The sequence below is a fragment of the Hyperoodon ampullatus genome, assembly GCF_949752795.1.
Source record: "Hyperoodon ampullatus genome assembly, chromosome: 2".
Taxonomy (NCBI): domain Eukaryota; kingdom Metazoa; phylum Chordata; class Mammalia; order Artiodactyla; family Ziphiidae; genus Hyperoodon; species Hyperoodon ampullatus.
In genome coordinates this window covers 172,226,430-172,247,421 of record NC_136915.1, presented here as the reverse complement: position 1 = coordinate 172,247,421, position 20,992 = coordinate 172,226,430, and the positions used below count along the sequence as shown (strand labels likewise).

General features: G+C 45.6%; 1 protein-coding gene across 1 annotated transcript; it reads left to right on the top strand.

Annotated features, from left to right (window-relative positions):
* The first annotated feature begins 3,620 nt into the window (after window positions 1-3,620).
* SFT2D2 (SFT2 domain containing 2) lies at window positions 3,621-20,564 on the top strand. The gene is made up of 8 exons (XM_079698052.1): window positions 3,621-3,721; window positions 10,693-10,779; window positions 11,026-11,111; window positions 14,472-14,553; window positions 16,240-16,275; window positions 16,363-16,421; window positions 18,357-18,386; window positions 20,218-20,564. Exons 1-8 carry the CDS (start codon window positions 3,659-3,661, stop codon window positions 20,255-20,257), a joined length of 483 nt encoding a protein of 160 aa, XP_079554178.1. The 5' UTR covers window positions 3,621-3,658; the 3' UTR covers window positions 20,258-20,564.
* The last annotated feature ends 428 nt before the right edge of the window (window positions 20,565-20,992 follow it).

The window sequence follows — 20,992 nt, the reverse complement described above, 5'->3', positions numbered from 1 at the left end:
GCTCAATAAATGTGAAAGGACTGAAGGACTCTGTGAGGCTAAGTCAATGGGGGACAGGGAGGCTGCCTTGGAGAAAGTAGAGAGACCTTGGAGGGAAAGGAGACTGACCAGGTTTTCCCTGGGGTAAGATCCCATGCTCCAATCCTGCTGGATGCAGATACCTCACCCGTCTTCCTCAGGCTGAAATTCTGTTAAGAGTTTTGCTGTAGGTGGGGCTGTCTGGGTTATAAGATTTATAATCTCCTGCTTCAGGTAATTTCATCACTACTTGAACATAAAGCTTGTACACTGATACTTGGATAGCAGGCTTGTTTTTCCTCCTAATTTAAAACAGAAAATCCTGGTCCTTTTATATCTGAATGCATCTAGCATTTCCACTCAGGCAACCCAAGTCCTTTGACTGGACCACTTACAGGCAAGTGTGCCCCTAAGATTTGCAGGGTCTGGGAAATAGTACAAATGGAAGTCCATATGTCTAAATATTTTAAAGCTATAAATCAAGCTAAACAATTGTTAAATTATGTTCGATCCTCCTACATTGACAAATACACGTAGAGCTATAGTTTTCTTTTTGTTGTTGATCTTAGTTCCCCAACCAGGGATTGAACCTCTGCCCTTGGCAGTGAAAGCTCCAAGTTCTAACCACTGGACCGCCAGGGAATTCTCTATAGTTTTCATATGACTGAAAATTGGCAAAATATCAAAGATGACTGAATCCAATTATTATTACAAAATTGGAATATATTATCATGACAACATAAATTCAATTTTCAAATAAAATTGTCACTTTTTATGTTTTCAAGAATTATTTTTCTAAAATATTCAAAATCAAAAGTTAAAGGGAAGAAATATAATTTATAATTAACAAGTGTTAAAAATTAAACCAAGTATTTAAATAAAGTTGAAACTTTTTACTTGACTTTTTGAAAATGCAATAAAATCTTATTAAATATTTTTATCAAAGGCTACTGATGGTTCTAGTGTTCAGTGTCAAGTCAGTGTCACGTTTCACGTACATTATGCCTAGACCTACATGTATACATTTAAGAGTAATATGAAGTGTTTAATTCTGCAAAATACTCATCAGCCTCCATGTGAACTGTTGCAAATACTGCATTAATTTGTGAGTACCTCTGGGATGTTAAATTAGAGCATATAGAGAAACAAGAAAATGTATACTTGGTGCTACTGGGAGGTGGTGTATTCTTATACAAGAATCTATTGCATCCAAGGCATCTTAGTGGGGGGTTCTGACAAGTGCACTTGTCTTTTTTCTGTTACCTAAGCTCTTGCATTGTTTTGTATCCTACTGGCTCTGAAACAGTCTCTGTGTGCACAGGCAGTGGCACAACCCACGAGTTTCACAGCATTCAGATGTTGTCACCTTTTGTGTCAAGGACATTGGGCAGGAAACATGAAGAAGCAGTTCCCTGGGGCCTGAGCAGTGTTATCCATGAGAGGGGGTGTCGCAGTGCTGAGCGTCAGATCCCAAGTAACCAAAGAGTTGTGTGTTCTTTAACGCATTTGTGTGTGTTTGTGATTTGCAGGCTCCCCTGCAAGCATGGGCCAAGAGCAGAGTCTATCCCTACCCAGCCCTAAGAGAAATACTGATTTTAGGCATGGGGTGAGATTACAGGTATGTGATCTTTCTGATCAAAATCTCATTTTCTGTGAGGAATGCAGAGTGGAGGTGGAGGTGGAGGGCGGCCCAGTGTTCTCACTTTGCTGACAAAAATAGGCTTTCCCAGCTGACTTGGGTAGCATAGTCATTTAAGTGTTGCCCTATCTGCCAATCTGGCTGTTACAATTCACTGAATTGCAAAAGACAGACAGTTTCTCATTCATTCATTCACTCACTCAATGTGGATTTTCTGAGCACCTGTTTTGTGGGTGTTCTTCTGGGTTCAGGGAGTAAAGAACTGAATGACACTGTGAGGGTCTCACAATGTAGAGGAGACAGACTTGACCATGAATAAAGGTAACAGTGTGAGGTGAGTACTTACAGGTGTGTTTAAGGTGCTTTGGGAACACAGAGGAAAGAGCAACTGCAACGTCAGTGTGGGTTGGCTTAGAGAAGGCTTCAGAGGATATGGCAGAGTAATACTAGCTTCCATTAGTTGCTAACTGAATGCCTGCCATGTTCCAGGCTCTCTACATATACTGTCATGTTTACTTTCCACAATAACTTTCAGAGGTAGTCATTTATGTCCATTTTACAGATGAGAAAATTGAGGACCAGAAAGGTTAAGTAACTCAATACCACACATCTAGTATGTGGTGGTGTTAGAGTTGTAACTCCCAGATCTTCCTAACTCCACTATGGATGGACTTTCCACTCTGTGCTGATATTTCAAGAGTCTTGAAGGATGTGTAGGAATTTACTTGAGTGAAACAAGAGGGTAAAGAGCATCCAGGCAAGAGCACCGGCATTTGTTATTCAAGATTTCAGGTGTGAACTAAAATTATAAAGCATAGCATATTTGCCTTCCATAAAGATGAAATCACATAGGGGTGTAATTACAGCCATTTGACTGACTTGTATAGGGTCCTTTGCAAATCCCTTTGCTTGGTCAATTTCTAATACTTTCTATCAAGTTCTTGGTAACATCTAAATTCTCTCCATTCAGACACAGCATTCCTACTACTCGTTCATAAATATTCTGTGCGCGCGCACATGTGTGTGTGTGTGTGTGTGTGTGTGTGTGTGTATGGGGTGCAGGAGGGTGCAGGAAGATTCTCTAGTGGTTGCTCCTGGTAACCTCTCTTGGATTTGTTTTTCCTAAGCCTATTTAATCTCCAAGTTAGTTTTCCAGACATTCTCCAGCAAGCAGTTTGAGATGTGAGCCCACGTCCTGTCTCTGGCACCATCCTGGGGGTTACATGGATTCTCCAACATAGAATCATTAGCGCTGGAGTCCAGTTTGAGGTCAGTAAAACAAACCATCCAAGAAACACAAAACGATCTGGTATACCTTTCCCCACTCCCTCATCCAAGTTCTACCCGTTTCTCAAGTTTTTGCCCAAATCATTCTTCTCAATGCATTTTTAGTTGGAACTACAATAGTGTTTTTCTTGTTAACGTTTCCACAAAGCTTGTTATAGATTGAATTTGCTCCAGTTGGCCTCAAGTGATTTTTAAACAGTTGTTTCCAGTATAACTACAATCAGAACGCGGATTCCCCAAAGCATTTGTTTACAAGTCTGCAACCACACCAGAGGGAGTGTAGGGTACGGGGAGGGGGGCGGTCCAGGCTTCACCGTCTTTGTTTCTGCAGTGCCTCGCATGTGCTAGGGACTCCGCGTTTGTCGACTGAACCTACGAGGGCCCCGGGAGGGAGGGGAGCCTGCTTGGGTGTGGAACGCGGCGCCGGACGCAGAATTGAGGTTTAGCCACGCTCGGTCGACCTTAAACCCACCTCTTCCTGCCCGCCCCTCCTTCCCGGACCAAAACCAGCCCTTAAACGCGGGCTGGGCGCAGGCTAGAGGCGGGCGCGGGGATCGCCAAGCGCCTGCGCAGGCAGCCGCCAGGTGGGCAGGTACCTGGGCGGGGCGCGCCGTGGTTGGCGGCGGCGGGGGCCGAGCACTCGGAAGAGCCCGCGACTCAGCCAGAGCAACAGGCGGCCGGCGGGGGCTGGAGCCGGGGTGGACCGGGCCCGCCATGGACAAGCTGAAGAAGGTGCTGAGCGGGCAGGACACCGAGGACCGGGGCGGCCTGTCCGAGGTGAGTGCGCCGCGGCGCCCAGCCGCCTGGCCGCGCCCTCTCCGCCCCGAGGCTGCTGCGCCCCCACCTCGGTGGAGGGTCCGCGGGGGGCCTGGGAGCGCGCCGGGTGACACCGGAGCCCCGCCCCCAGCTCCGCCGGCGCCTGCTGCTGGCTGGTGGGAAAGGCAAGCAGGACTTCCAGGATTTCATGGAAAGCAGCTCTGCCCCTGCTCCTTCCCCCTCCTCTCCAGAGCTCCGGACCCCCGCGCTCCCCCCACTCCCCACCCCAGGTACCAGGGCCCAGACACTCTGCACAGGGCAGTCAGCACCTGTTTACTTTTTTGTCCTGCACCCTTTAGCCTTCCGCGTCCCATCCCCCCCCAAAGGGAGGGCCGAGCTGGAGCAAAACCTAGAAACATCTGTGAAGGGGAGGGCGGATATTCCCGCTCGGCCGCCCCATCCCTGCAGGCCAGGGAAAGGGCTTTAGGGCCGGCTAGGCTGGGGCCTCTGAGAACTTGGCGGAGGGAGTCCTCGTAGGGTAGATCGCCTGCGCCGGGGGCCTGGGTGACCGCCCCTCCTCGCTGCCCACCGCGAGGCGGGGCTGGTGGCCGCGCCCGGGTGCTCCCGGCTGCGTTCCTGCCCAGTTTAGGTTGTCGGGTGTGACACTCGCACCCGACCTTGGGCGCACTGTTGCTGTAAACTACCCCCAGGAAAACCGTGGACTCCTGGACGGCTGGGACCACATCTTGTTTCTCTGTGCACACACTTCACGTAGACTCCGTAGACGCCCAGGACCTCATGAGGCCGCCTGCACTCTTGTTTGTTTTTTTAGAAAGGTTGGTCGAGCTGAAACTTGGGCATTAATGCCCTATGTTCTAGAGCCACACAGGATGTTTATTTCCTATTTATAGTGCTTAGAGCTTTGTTATTTTTTTTTCCTCCGTGAATGATAAAATAATATTTCTCTTTATGTTTTGGCGTATTCCGTGGGCCTCAGTTTCCTCATCTGTAAAATGAAGCTCTTGCACAAGATAATATGGCTTCTTTCAAGTTGGAACCTAAGTTTTTCCTCTGATCAGTGTCTCAAGTGGCTATCTCAGCATGCTGCTTTCACTCGCTTTTGTGGTTGCTGATTTTATTCTGACTTTTTTTTTTTTTTTTTTGCGGTACGCGGGCCTCTCACCGCTGTGGCCTCTCCCGTTGCGGAGCACAGGCTCCGGACGCGCAGGCTCAGCGGCCATGGCTCACAGGCCCAGCCGCTCCGCGGCATGCGGGGTCCCCGGACCGGGACACGAACCCGTGTCCCCTGCATCGGCAGGCGGACTCTCAACCACTGTGCCACCAGGGAAGCCCTATTCTGACTTTTGTGTGACCCTGATACCTCCACGCCCACCATGAAATCTCGGAACCCTAAAAGTTGCTCTCTGAATCTTCACCTTGAAGAAGCAACACTACAGACATTGAGTGTTATAGGAATTGGAGTTTTAACTTTTTTTGACATTTCAAAACAGCCTGTGGCTTCTTTTAAATCCCTTGCCTTTATTAATTGGTCAAGCCTCGGTAATAATTTCATGAGTTCCTCGTTTTTGATATCTGGCTTCTTGTATGAACTCACAAGCCAAACCTCACACTGGGCCTAAGAAAACTTATGTGGTTGACAGTCATGCTTATCTAAAGCTTTATGTTGCATGGACTGTCAATAAGGTTTTAGAGCAGCTGGGGTTCAAGAGGGCGATGTTTTCTCTTCCTGTGGACTCTTGTGGGGACAGCGGGGATGATGCAGATATTTTGATTTAGAAAATCATCGTGAAGTGGTGGACAGACACTCAAGAGTGAATGATGTAGTACAGATTGAAAACATAAAATGCTGAGTTAGTTTTTACCTAAAATAGTGAATGCCTGTGTTGGACACAATGAAGGGCTTTAAATAGTTGTAAGCTCAGGCATGTAGAATCTATTTTAGAAAGACTAGGTGCTTCTGTCTTGTTCTAAAACACTGCTGTCAGTTTCCTCTCTCTGAGTATGAGATTCCTGTTTGTGTACATCATTGTGTGGCACTTCATGAGTCCCCAACTACCAGGAAGCATTTTGTGTCCAGCTGAATTCACTCTCAGGGTTGTTTTTGGCTCAGTTTTTACTTATTAGGTCAGGGCCTCCTTGAAAATGTTGGTACTGACTTGATTGTCTCACATTTCCCATGGTTTTGAGGCTGGCAAGGCTGGAGGATGCTGGTGAAATTTCTGTTTTGTGTGGGATATTGGACTTGGTGGCCTTAAAGTCTCTTCACATTCAATTATAAAAACAGACGTCACCAGAAGTGAGTACTTTAAAAACTTGTTATCCTTTTAGCTAGTGGGAAGCAGCTGCATAGCACAGGGAGATCAGCTCGGTGCTTTGCAACCACCTAGAGGGGTGGGATAGGGAGGGTGGGAGGGAGACGCAAGAGGGAGGGGATATGGGGATACACTTATGCATGTAGCTGATTCACTTTGTTATACAGCAGAAACTAACACAACACTGTAAAGCAATTATACTCCAATAAAGATGTTAAAAAATTGTTATCCTTTTAATGAAAAAAATAAAAATATGATTAGTTCTGTTTCTCCTACATATGAAACTGGGGAATTATAAAACTTGCCTGGTGATGTCTAGTCACAGATGGCCTCTTGATGAGTTTTGTGATTGATACCTGGTCTTCATAAATCCACCTTCAATCTTCAATTCAGTTTCTATGGGCTTCTTTCTGAAAGTACAGGATTTATGTTTTCTCTACAAGATTGCAGGGACAAGGAGGGTCTGAATTGTACCTGGTTTGAAAGCACAGGAATGAGGCAGTGTTCCTTTCTCACTTTCTTCCTGTTACCAACCCTGTTTCCCCGAACAGTTCTCTGCTTTTCTTCTTTTGGCAAGAGCCCCTCTTCTCTCCACATCCCAGAGTCAAAGGGACCCTTGTGCATAACTGCCAGTCAGACAGCCTGTGAGCTCTTTGCCTACAGGTTCTATCCAGGTGCTATTCCAGCTACTCTAATTTCCAAAAAGTGCGCTAGCACAGTTTCCAGAAACCATGAATTTAAGGAGTTATTTTACATCAGTGGAGTTGATTTTCACTAATTGGCACAAAGAAGTGTTTAGCTTTCACTGGATCCAGTTGGAAGTGGAGCAACAGCTTCCTTTGGCCTGTGACTAAGCACGCTTGTGAAAGAACTTGCAACCACGTAGATGAAAAGTTATCGCCCCCTCCCTCATTTTGGCAAATAGGGTGACATTTGGATGGGAGTCAGCTTGAGAGACATGTAGAACGTGTTACTTTCCTTTTTGAAGCAGAAACCACAACTGCTTCCTATCACGAGTGATTTTAATGTTTACAAGAGCTGGCATCTCACCGTCCTGTTGAGACTATTTTGTGCTCTAAATACCAAGGCCGTGTCAAATTGATACTTAACCTTGTGACTTATCCTGTAAAGAAACGGGTGAGGGCTTCCCTGGTGGCGCAGTGGTTGAGGGTCTGCCTGCCGATGACACGGGTTCGTGCCCCGGTCCGGGAAGATCCCACGTGCCGCGGAGCGGCTGGGCCCGTGAGCCATGGCTGCTGAGCCTGCGCGTCCGGAGCCTGTGCTCCGCAACGGGAGAGGCCACAACAGTGAGAGGCCCGTGTACTACAAAAAAACAAACAAACAAACAAAAAAAATGGGTGAATCTTTTAAAATGTCTTTGTTGATGCCAAGTAATGCTCAGGCAAGCATTGGATTGAATCCAGTCCAATCCCACTACCACAATTTTCTTCTTGCACATAGCTCTGTTCATTTTTCCACCTTGGCAGGGTAAGTTCTTTGGTGCTTGCATGAGTAGGAAGAGCGGTGGCTTTCGGTTTTCTCCTGTCCTTGTGGGAGGTTGAACAGGTGAGTCAGAAGGGGTCTGACCCGAGTGTCTGGGGTGCCAGTGAAGACCGGTAACAGAGCATCACAAGGCTCATTTTGGGGGAGAGGTGTTCCTAACGTGGGACCAGGTGGGCCCTCTGTCAGCTCCTAACACCCCAGTCCCCCGGAGTGTCACCATCCCTGAGCGTGCCATTCTGTGTAGGGTCATATGTTGCCATATGTTTCTGCAAGTGCCGTGTGTGTGTGTGTGTGTGTGTGTGATGAGCCCCACTTTCAATATGTGTGAACTTACGGGGCAGATAACCTGCTCTAAATACCTGTCTCCTGAGTGGGGCGGTAGCCATGCTGTAGTGAAGCCTGCCACGCCTGAGGAAGCCTCTGGTCTTCCAGCTTCTGGTTTGACAGGAAGTTTAGAGACAGGGTTGAGAATAGGCCCCTGAGCTGGGAGCAGTCAAGGCTGAGGGAGTTGCCTGTTTAGTGACCCTGGGAACCTCTGCCACCACTGCCTTCCTCCATCAGCTGGGGGGATGTGTGGTCAGTAGCATGTGGAATATATATATATTAATATACATATTAATTATATATAATGGAATATTACTTAGCCATAAAAATGAATGAAATAATGCCATTTGCAGCAATATGGATGGATGTAGAGATTATCATATGAAGTGAAATAATCAAAGACAAATATATGATATCACTTATATGTGGAATCTAAAAAAGTGATACAAATGAACTTATTTACAAAACAGAAACAGACTCAGACATAGAAAACAAACTTATAGTTACCAAAGAGGAAAGGAGGAGAAGGGAGGGATAAGTTAGGAGTTTGGGATTAACAGATACACACGACTATATATAAAATAGATAAACAACACGGACTTACTGTATAGGATAGGGAGCTATAGTGAATATCTTATAACAACCTATAATGGAAAAGAATTTGAAAAAGAATACATACATGTATAACTGAATCACTTTGCTGTACAACTGAAACTAACACAACATTGTAAATCATCTACAGTTTTTAAAAAACTGAATCATATGCTATGCTCAAAGACTGAGTAATTGTATCTACCTAAAATTTGAGGAAACAAGCTCATTTACAATGTAAGACTAATTAAATTAATTAAAGGGGAGTGGTGATTATAATAAAGTACATCTTATTCTAAAGACAGTAAATGAAATAACATGGATGGGATCCACATAGCTGTGCCTTAAGGAAGCACCAACCTACACTTCTAAATAGCTATGAAACCAGCAGAAAATTGGACATAACAGTCTTTGACATATGCGTAGCCAAAAATTTCTTAAATATGGGTCCTGTTTATATTTCAGCGTTTCCAGGTTTCTGTATTTTCTTTCACATGTATGGTTTCTGTCAGCTCTTTATGTTGGCCTGGATCCTTTAACTCTGCTTCTGTATTTGAATATCTACTTCATATATAGCAACAAATAGTATACATAATTTAATAAATGACCAAGAGAAAATGGCCATATTTGTACTCACACACCTAATATCTTTCCACATCAAAGAGAGTGGAAATGTTATCAAAAGATATTTTCCCTTTATTATTATTAAAACAGTAATAAGTGACCATTCTTCTCATGGAATTTGAATCATCTAAATTGAAATATAAGTGTCTCATGCTACATAATATCCCATACTAATATGTTTGTCCTTAATGTCAAAGATATTTGAAGATGATTTTACTTATAATAAACAGAACATGGTGGAGCATTTATGCATAGGATAATATTCTGGAACAGTCTCTGAGGTCAGCCTTGGCATAATTTGACTTGTGGTTGTAACGGTATCTTATTCTAAGTACAGTGATTTCCTCATAAACATGGTCAAATCATTTTGTGGTAAAAACAGAGAAAGTACATATAGCATACATGACACAGTACAGCACTAGATAGATTTTTTATAATAAACACTCTTTAGGAAAAATGGAATGCATGTGTTTTTCAAATATAATTTTTCTAAGATCTACATCTATTACAAAGGCATATGTCTTTAAAGCAATAAAACTTTAAAAATTTTGTAATATAAAGAACAGTGCACTCAAAAAAAAGAACCCAGTGATCATTCCATTCACTATTTTTCCACAGTTTTCTTGAACTCCTCTTTTGAACTCAATAGCATCTGTTGGATAATTTTATAATTCCCTATGGAGTAAGAAACCAGAAGTTATCTATAAATTTCCATGGACAATTTTACAGTTCATTATGGAGTAGGAAAGTAGATAATACCTATACATTGTCAAGGTAAAGTTAAGGGACTTCCGTGGTGGCACAGTTTGTGCCACAGGTTTTACGAAGGACCAAAACCGCTAAATTTCTCTATATGATTTCTAGTGATGGAAACAAGGCAGAGACAGTAAGCACCCAAAGTGGTGAGTTAGCGCTTTCCGGATGCCTGTCGTCCTCATGGAAGAGACTCTGGAGCTATTTGTTGGCCCGTTTGTATCTGTACATCTGCATCATCCTCTGACGGAACACGTCAAACGTGTCTTCTTTGTGCTCCTGCCTGTGGGCACCCAACCCCTCCCCTTCCGAGGCAGTTCCCACGCTGACGGGCTCCCTGATGCCCTTCCCACAGGAACCCAGGCCGTGGCCCTCCTTCCAGCCCATCTTCTGTACCATCTGGAACCCCAGGCTCTTGTCAGTCAGTTTCTGCTGGGCGAAATCAAAGTCCTGGGGTTTCTTCTTCTTGGACACGGGACTACCCCGAGGCCTGCCATAGGCAATTCGAACCGGTTCGTGAACTTTGGGCTCCTGGATGAGACACGGCACAGCTGTGGGACACAGCTCGGGTCCCACCAGCCCATCTCTTCAGTCCACTTCACTGTTTGTGAAGTGCATCGTGCTTGAGGCAGAGTTTCCACCTCTGGAGATGTCCAACCAGAGGCTCGGTAGCCTCTAATCAGCTGCTGGAGAAGAGATTCATGGCTGGATTCAGTGATCACGAGGGCTTCTGTAGCTGTGCACAACTGGGATTCTGTGTTGCTGCCTTCCTCTGTACAAATTCTAAATTTAAGTATGTGTCCTTTGTTTTTGGTGATTAAATATGCATATACATGTATGTAATTAGTTTTTTAAATATTTCAGGTTGTGGAGGCAACTTCATTCAGCTCGGGCACCAGAATAAAAGGCTTCATTGCCTGTTTTGCTGCAGGACTTCTCTGCTCGCTGCTGGTAAGACTGCCCTCCCGTCCTCCATCTTTTCCCCCTGCGTGCCTTCCCTCTATCTTTCCACTTTCATCAACCTCCTTTTCTCTTCTGCTCTTCACTGAAATGCGTGGATAAGAGGAGGGGGAGGAAAGGGAGGTGGGGAGGGAGGGAAGGGGCGCGGGGAGGGAAAAGGTTCCTCTGTGCGCTCCCGGTTCGGTGGCTGTGCTGGGGTGTTCCTCACGTGCGGATACTCTGTGCCTTATCTTCCAGGGAACTCTTCTGCTCTGGGTGCCCAGGAAGGGACTATACCTCTTCGCAGTGTTTTACACCTTTGGTAACATCGCATCTCTTGGGAGGTAACAGTTTTTTAAATCTAACCGTAGCCCATTATTAGATGGGAAAATGGATGTGTGTTGTGTTTGGAGGGAGGTGAAGGAGGATGCTTCCATAGTTTTAAGGATTTGGAGAGAAAAGAGGGAGTTAAAATACAGCACTTTCATATCCTGTCACTTCAATATATATATATATATATATATATTTTTTTTAACTTCAGCATTTTGTTTGTTTGCGGTACGCGGGCCTCTCATTGCCGTGGCCTCTCCCGTTGCGGAGCACAGGCTCCGGACGTGCAGGCTCAGCGGCCATGGCTCACGGGCCCAGCCGCTCCGCGGCATGTGGGATCTTCCCGGACCGGGGCACGAACCCGTGTCCCCTGCATCGGCAGGCGGACTCTCAACCACTGCGCCACCAGGGAAGCCCCTCAACATATTTTTATATCTTAGTTCATCCTTGAAGTACCACTGGAGCAGGCAGGAACTGCACTACCACTGTGATTTTATATGGCACGGAGCAGTTGAATGATTTCTTCCAAGTTTACGACACTGCCCTCTCCATTGCTCTAGTCTTACTGCTGCTGCCCCTTGCTGATTGCCTCACATGCTCACACCCTGTGCTGGGCTCTGAGGATTCAAGGACGAGCAGGGTTTGGTTCCTGCTGTGTTGGAGCTCACTGGGTGGCCAGGCAGACAGACATATAAACTGATACTATAATAGGGTATGGAGAGAGCAGTGCTCAGGGGAGGGCAGGTGAGCTGATCTGACGTGACCTGGGGAGGCAGGAGGGCTTCCCGTAGAAGGGGATATCTGAGCTGCTTTTAGCTCTGGCCTCTGTCACTGCTCATCTGAAGACTACAGGAGTTCCTTGTTGGACTTCTCTGCCTCTTCTATGGACCCTCGCCAGGCCATTTTCCACAGAGCTGTGGAGCCGTTCATTTATAGCCTTGCTTGGCCCCCTTAGTGGCTTCCCATTCCCTCTCAACGGGTGAAGTCCAAAGCCCTCAGCATGCATACAGGACAGGCCTTTCGAGTTGTCCTCCTCAGCCAGGCTGAACTTGCATTTCTCCAAATGTCTTTGTGCTTTGCTTGGGCTGTTTTCTGTGCCTGGGGTGCTGCCCCGTCTGCACCCCCTGTTTGATGGGTACTTGCTCATTTGTCAAGACCTGACTCAGAAGTCACCTCTTCCATGAAACTTCTCTTAATTCCCTGTTCCCCTCCAGAATCAATGACCTCCTCCTTTATATGGGCTCTGTCTATCCCTTATATATTTATGTGACAACACAGATAGCATTTTATTACACTGACTTGTTACAAGTCTACCACTTGACAAGGGCTGCACTTCTGTCTTACTTGTCCCTAACTGTCCCCAAACCTAGGTCTTTTTCTGCCTGGAAATGTTAACCAAATGATGAAGTGCAATGCACTGGCCACCTGCTTAAACTTAATGTATTAATTCTGTTTTCTTTCAAGTTGTTTTTTTTAATTTAATTTTTATTTTATATTGGAGTATAGTTGGTTTACAGTGTTATGTTACTTTTAGGTGTACAGCTAAGTGACTCAGTTATACATATACATATATCTATTCTTTTTCAGACACTTTTCCCATATAGGTTATTACAGAATATTGAGTAGAGTTCCCTGTGCTATACAGTAGGTCCTTGTTGATTATCTATTTTACATATAGTGGTATGTATATGTTAATCCCAAACTCCTAATTTATCCCTCCCCACCATGTTTCCCCTTTGTTAACCATAAGTTTGTTTTCAAAGTCTGTGAGTCTGTTTCTGTTTTGTAAGTTCATTTGTATCATTTTTTTCTTTAGATTCCACATATAAGTGATATCATATGATATTTGTCTTTCTTTGTCTGACTTACTTCACTTAGTATGATAATCTCTAAATTTATTAATTCTTATGATAGTATAATGCTGGCCCTTGGAGATGTCTAATCTTGCCTCCAAAGCTCTCTCAAATACTAACTTTTGGGGGGTTTTGCTTTGGGCAGACAGCATAGGTTATAATGTAGAGTCTAGACTGAGCATAAATATCTGGGTGTGTTGGTTAGTCCAAAAGAACTATTTAGCAAATCCTAATGGGACCAACTTTTCGAAGCACTGCCCAGGGAGATAATAAAGCGAGCGAATTGTTATTCCAGGGTGTGTCTAGGAGTTTGTGGCTCTACCTGTAATCTTTTATATTTTTGTATATACGCTGCATTTAATTTTTAAGGCCACCCTTGGCTATTGCTTTTTGTTCAACGTAGGCTCAAGAGTGCACTCAGCACAAACACTTGACCTGGGAGTGCAGCTTTGAATTCAAATGGAAACTTAATGGCACTTCCAAGAGAGGTAGACATATTTAACAAATTTTTGTTTTTAGGACACTCAGTAGCTAATGTCATCTGCTGGTTGGCTTGTACTAAATGCTGGCTGTAAACCAGCTACGCCTGGGGTGATGCCACACGGGGCGTTTCTGTCGGGAGTCGGGAAGCATGACCTATACCTGGCCCTGGCACTTGCCGTGTTAGGCATGAGTGTCTGCTTCATTTGTGTTTACTCTTTCTCACTAGCCACCTATCAAGTTGCATCCCTACAGAAGGCATGCTGGGGCTGTCTTTTGGAGCTTGGGAATCCAATAGATGTGGGTTGGAATGCCAGCTCTTTTATGGGCTTAGCTGTGTGATCTTGGATAAGTAAATTAACCTTTCTGAGCTTTATTTTCTCAGCTCTAAAATAAGTGTCATAATACCTAATTCACAGAGTTGTTGAGGGGATGAAGTGAGATCATGTACATGATATCTAGCAATTAGCAAGTGTTCCACACATCACAGATGATATTCCTATCAGCATTAGAATTATCCTCTGGAGATTACAAAAGAAAATGAAACGCTGTACCTTTTAACATAAACTACCTAAGCCTGTAAGATGTGGTTTTTCTTTTTTACATTACCTGAGTCTCTTTGGTTTGTTTGTTTCCATGGGTAGGTTGTTAAGGAGGCAAGGTAGCACCTGGAAGGGAGGGGTCCTCTAACCTAGTGGTTATGGACGTGGTTCCGGAGTCAGACCTACGTGCGTCTACAACCTCACCGTATTCTAGTTGGGTGGCCTTAGATAAGTAACAAGGCCTTTCTGGACTTAAGCTTCTTTGTCTGCAAAATAAGTATGATGACTGTTCCTATAATCAACTTCATAAATTGTTAATGGACTAAATAAGAATAAGGCACAAAAGGCCCTGAAGCACAGTGCCTAGCTCAGTCAGAACTTTTCAAGTGTCAGCTACTATTACGGCTATTATTGCCACAGGTGAGCTGGGGGAGGCACCTTGGTTTACCTCGTGTGGTTCTGTTCTGGTCTGAACGGCTTGTGTGTGTTTGCCTCTTAGCACTGTCTTCCTCATGGGACCAGTGAAGCAGCTGAAGCGAATGACAGAGCCTACACGTTTGATTGCAACCATCATGGTGCTGGTAAGGTCTGCCTGTTACCTGGATGTCTAAAATAGGAGTGTTTGTTTCTGCTGTTTGCAATTTTTTTCCTCTTAAACCTAAAGACTTCTATCCTTTTCCCTTTCATCTTGACTTACTATCTGATGCCTGTAACCACTGTGGCAGAAGGGAGCATTCTTCATCTAATAATTTTTCCTCTCTTCCGCCGACTTGTGTTTCATTTGGTGTTAAGGTACTGCCAGTTCTATAAAGCCCCTCCAGAAGGTGTTGCTTCTTAAATTTGGCAAACTCATGTGGTACTAAGAGAGCTCTGACACCCTCCTGGTGGTGGGTGATGCCACATACAAGGAGAGCTTAGAGGGAATGACTGGGGAACACAGGGTTCATTCTCTCAAGTGGGTGTCCAGTCTCCTAGCATGGGCTTTTTCCCCTTGTCATTCTCTGACTTTGGGATCCTGTTTGCTTTTGTCCGTTTTCCTGAAGCAGGTCTGGTTTCCTCATGGCCCAGCACCCCCGTTCCCTGCTCTCACCACAGTGTCTTCAGTCTTGTCCTATCTTCCTGTCCCATTAACCCAGAATGCCTCTCCCTTCCTTGGGCCCTTTCCTTCCATGGGACCATCCCATCATTCCAGACCACGTCCTCTGGACTGCTGTTACAGTTATCAGTATTGCAATGTCCAGACCTTGAGCAACATACTTTGTAGTTTCATTTGTGTACATCTCATTTGTTCAGGTGGGTAAGTTCTCTAAGGCCGTGGCCACACTTGCTACTGTTTTATGTCCTTTCAGAGCATCGGGCACCATGCTACACACCAAGAAATTATTTCGGTCATGTTTATTGAGTAGTTACTGATACAGCAGGATGGAGAGGACAGGCATGACTGCCAGCTGGACTACTAATTGTTTGTGGCCACCCCTGGATGTAGATGGCCTGGATAAGTCTCTTGCAAAAAGAACTTACTACGAAAGGACTCAGGGACAGTGTTAGGTGACATGTAAACAAATAATTGACTCTCTGGCTGTGAGATTGACATCTAGTGTTAACCTTTGTCCTCACATGCCCTTTCTACTCCAGACACTAGTGTTTGGCAGGAGTTAAAGAGGTGTGTGTTTAACCTACTTTAGTGTATGTTGGAATGGAAGGATGGATGGGTGGACGGACCAGAAATATGCTTCTGTTTGCTGGGCAGAGATTTTGGGAAAATTTGAAAGTAGAAGAGGATCCTTCTCTTTTTTTTTTTTTTTTTGCGGTACGCAGGCCTCTCACTGTTGTGGCCTCTCCTGTTGCGGAGCACAAGCTCCGGACACGCAGGCTCAGCGGCCATGGCTCACGGGCCCAGCCGCTCCGTGGCACGTGGGATCTTCCCAGACCGGGGCACGAACCCGTGTCCCCTGCATCAGCAGGAGGACTCTCAACCACTGTGCCACCAGGGAAGCCCGATCCTTCTCTTTTTAATCTACATGAATCCTTATTGGCCAGTTTCATTTCACTGGGATTTGAACTCCTCTGCCAAAGATGGGTGCTCAGGTAGGTTCAGTGCTTTGAAATGAAGGATGCATTTGGTTGCTGTGATAACCACAGAATCGGATTGCTGCAGTTTGATGTGTTGTTGTAAGTTTGTCAAGAATGATGTCTTTACAGTTTCTTCCCCTCCCTGTTACCATTGTCATTGTATTAATTAAATAATGTTTCCTTTCTGTCTCTAGTTGTGCATTGTGCTTACCCTGTGTTCTGCCTTTTGGGTAAGTGTGTATTTTAATTTTCCTTAACCTTTTTGGTGTGTGCCTCTTGTCACACACGTACCTGTAACCATATCATTTGTCTTCCAGTGGCACAACAGAGGGCTTGCTCTCATCTTCTGCATTTTGCAGTCTCTGGCCCTGACGTGGTAAGTAACCTTTTCAACAGTCCCTTCCCACATCGATCTCTGACTCATGCAGCTGAAGGAGATAAAATCCCACATGGTGTGGGTAGGAGGATTGGGAAAACAGAAGCTTTTCAACTGAAGAATCCTTAATGGTGCAAATCAAATCACACCACAGAGCACCAAAGCCTGTCGACTCAGCCCACCGCCAGTAGGTGGCATCAGTGGCCTGGAGTGGTCGTGGGAGGCTCTTTGCCCACTGTGGCATTTTTGCTGGGCTCAGGGTTGATTTTGAGATGTTACAAACGTTATGCAACCACTCACGTCTGGTAAGGACAAGGACAATGAAGTTGTGTACGGGCTGGTAAAAAGAGGCTTGTGAGTCAAACAGGCATTAAAGAAAAAGGAAACTGGTAAGGAAAATCGCGAGTGTTACATTTGTGGTGGGATGAATCATTTAACAGAAGGACAAAGAGTGAATTGTCAGCAGTAGATGAGGAGCGGTGACTGATGAAATGGAAAACCGTGTGGCTGTGCGCCATAGCAAAACCAGGGAGTTGTGCCCTAGGGGCCATGCATAGTGAAAGGACCACTGGAGACATCATCATTCAAAGCCATGGATGGGGCTGTAGCTTCATGGCCATTTCAAACTGTCCAACGTCAAAGTAAGGGGGTGCTGGCATGTATGGAATCAATAGCTTCTGAGACGTTTCTATAATATGTTCACAGTTTATCAGGGGGTGATATCTGCCAGAACAGTTTCATAAAAATGTGACTTGATCTACTTTGGGAAAAAATGTTGGCTCTAATGTGAAGAAAGACTGAAAGTTTTAAAGCTTCCAAGGATCAAATGTTGTCTTATTTGATAGAAATGGATCTTGAGACTGCAAGCTTAACACCCATCCTTCCTTTTAGTAATTTTGGACTTTTGAATAAATGTACTTTCAAAATGCCCTTTGGAATTTATTCCAAGTAAGTCAGCTTTTATTGATTCCAAGTGGTGAGTGTCAGCTACGGAGGGGAATGATGGCCTGATTTTAATGTGACACATACAGTGTGGTAGTGGGTACTGAAAGGGCCTGGTGTGATGGTTTATGTTTATATTTTGGTTTTCTTCTCAGTGCAGAAATTAGTCCCTACATACACATGCCTTTCTTCGCATGTAGACTGATTCTGAAGCCATTTTTTAAAGGTTCAGTGTTCATATGTGCACAGGCAGATGGCCCTATTCCAACCCTGATGTGTTCCAACTCTATGTGCCTTCTTAGAGTTGATTGGCTTCCAGCCCGCCTGACACCCAGGCCTGGTCTTTGGGGGTGTGGCCAGCTTCCTCCCCACTGTGGTTCCGATCTGGGCGAGGAGGCTGAGCTAACTGGGACCGCCAAGATATCTGTGGGCTTGGGTTCTTAAAGAATCATAGCTTGCTTATACTTTCATCCATAGGGCAGTTGGTAGTGCGTTTTTTTTTTTCTTTTCCTGTTCTCTTTTCTCTTCTTTTAAAATTAATAGGCATAGAGCAGAAAATGTATCCCAATGGGGTAGAAGTTGTATTCTGTTGCGAACTTGTAACATATTAGAGGACAGCTGATCTGGATTTTATTTGAGGTTCCTTTAGAATAGGGCTTCTAGGGCATCTGGATATCTGGAATCTGCCTGTCGTAGGTCATGCTGCTGGCTCATTTGGTTAAAGCAGTAACCCCGTGAGGCTGAGGTGACAGAGTTGTCTCCATACGGGCCTTCTGCCCCCCTATTTTGGCTACAGATGACACCCCCTTCCCTGTTATACACGTGGCACAGCGCGCGCGTGTGTGTGCGCATGTGCGCACGCACCCTCCACGCTGAGGAGGGAGGGGGTCTGGACACATCACCAGAGGTGGTCTTGCAGCTCAGACACCCAATCCACTGTGTAATCTTCCACTCCCTTCATTTGACTTGATCTTTTGTTTGTTTTCATTGTAGGTATAGCCTTTCCTACATACCATTCGCAAGGTAAGACTGTCTTTAGGATTATAATGTCTGTCATTTGGGGGTGATGATAGTTTGCATGGGGCCTTTTAGTTTAGGGTGCTTTCAGAGAGGTCATGCTGTTTTATCTTTATGAAAATCCTTTGCGACGAATAGGCAGATGTTATACACCTATTTTATAGATTAGTGAGCTAATGCCCACCCCCACCCCCCACCCATAATACAGCCAGTGATGGGCATTGACCCAGGTCTGCCGATTCCTGGCGCTGGGAACATTCTGCTGTGATAGACAGTATGTATATGCGCATTATCACTCTTTTCACCTGTAGGTGTGAGGAGATTTTCCTAAAGGTGAATATCACCTTAATATCGCTGAGCAATGGATGGAGGGGGTGTATGTTCATGCTTGTTTTCTTATACTATCCCACTGCTGGGAACATTTCAGAAAAGAATTCGTAAAGGGAAAGTAAGCAGGGCCAGGACTCTGGAGGACCAGGGTTTCCTCATTAGCAGTGTGACCTTGAGCAACTCACTCGACCCCTGCCCCCCCCACCCGGCCTGAAAGGACTCGTGGTAACTGACTTGGGTTGGCCCCTTCTCACTCCGAGCTTCTGACCTCCAAACCTCCTTTAATGAGCACTTTCAGGGATCTTTGCCTCTGACTCTGTTCTCATGTCACCATTTAATTTCCATTCTTCTCTTTCCTGACCTGTTAACTAAAAAGAGGCTTTTCCTTAACTGTGCTGAGGCAATGAGAAATGGGCGAGTGCTGGGAAGGAGGTAGAGCAGGCTTAGGCCTTCCGAGGCTGTTGCTGACAGCGATCGGAAGATGGTGGCGAGTGACTAGTTAGATGAGAAGTTAACCAGCCCGTCACGTTAAAGGCAGCTGGGTGGCTTTGTGAGTAGGCTTTCCAGGTCCTTTACTATGTGTATTGTGAGCTGCCACAAGGGATCTTATTTGTCCCTAAAACCCTTTCTCGTGCAGAGCATCTGCTGAGACTTCAGTGCAGAGCGTATCTTAAGAAATGCTGTCCTAGAATTACCTTGATAGTAACATGCAGCGCACACTCATGCGAATGCATTCTCTCATGCTCCCTCCCTCCCTCCCTCCCTCGTGTGACTCCAGTGTCCTTGGCCCAAATGCAGCTGAGAACACAGGAGTAGAACTGGGGGGAGAAGCCCTAGAACATGGCCGATATGGCGGTGGGATGGATGCGCCTGCTTGAATAGAAGAGTGATTTGCTGAGCCCTCACTCTTTCCTTGCATGCTCTACACTGAATTCCAAGGAGCAGGTGCCTGGGATAGGGCTCATACATCAGGGTAGCAAGCGCTGGGTACTTATAGAGGGCTCCCTGTGCTAGGGAACTCCTGCAAGATGTCCCTTAACAAGTTTCTGCTGCTTGCTTAGAAAGGAGAAAGGCCCTAGCGCCTATTTGACTTAATGCTTTCGGTGCATTCTGTGATTCTGGTTGATATTGAAGTATACAGTCCTGACTAATTTCTTGGTTTTAGATAGTTTCCACTTTCTTTCTATCTTTTCCTCTGATGGTCATGGTAGCTATTCTTTATTAAATACCTACTCTGTTCCATGCACTAATTCCCAGACTGGTCTACAGGGTAAGTGGGGACGTGCCCTTTTACAGATGAGGAATTGGATACTCAAATAAGGCAAATCCCTAGTAGATGTTGAAGCTGAGGTTTGATGCCATGTAGACCTGACCCCATGGTCTGGGTGCTTTCTGCTCTGCAGCGTGCTACTCTGGGTGCCCAGAAAATCTCAGGGAAGGTCTTTACCACTTCCAGGAGCCTTTGGAGTGATGATCTCCCATTTATCTTTGTGTTTTTTCTTCCTAGGGACGCTGTGAAGAAGTGTTTTGCTGTATGTCTTGCATAACATACGGCCGGTTTTGCAAAGCTTTGGAAGGCATGGTGGATGGAAGCTCGTGGACCGTGTTGTAAATATCTTCTAAATCTCTGTCTCACAGACATGTGCCTTTGATCTTGCAGCGACATGCTGCTTACATTCTGAACACCTGAGGGTTGCTTTTGGAGGCAACGGCGTGTTCCCAAACCCAAATGTCTGTAGCACGATATGAGAGGTGGGTTCTGTATCTGATGGAGTGGAATCTTCCTCAGGCGCCTTTGCATGGGGTTCCACTGAGTTCTCGTAAATAAAAACCTTGTTCAGCAGCAGCAGATAAGCCTTGGGAGCCAGTGATTCCCAGCTGGCAACAGGCCGCCCTGTTGGAGTCACAGGGGTGCAACAGGAAGGGATAGAGTTTGGGAGTCTACAGGGACTTCGTAGATTTGTTCCTCAGCGTGGCATCCGTCACCCCTGCCCCACGCAGTGTGGACACGCTTCTACTCTGGTGTCTGGGAGCAAGTGCTTCTGCCCACCTGACAGCAGCACACGAGCCCGTGGAGAGTCTGGCCGTGGACTGAAGTAGAAAAGGAGCACTTTTTGGTGATGTGTGTTGTTTTTAGACCTGAGCCGTGGCTCTTCTGCTGTCCTGATTCCACACCTGCCCATAGAATGTATTTTCTAACCTTCAGTGCACGCTTTTTTTCTCTTGGGTTTTTCTTTCTCCCCGCCACGTATCTTTACTCTTGACCTCTTGGAACGAGATTG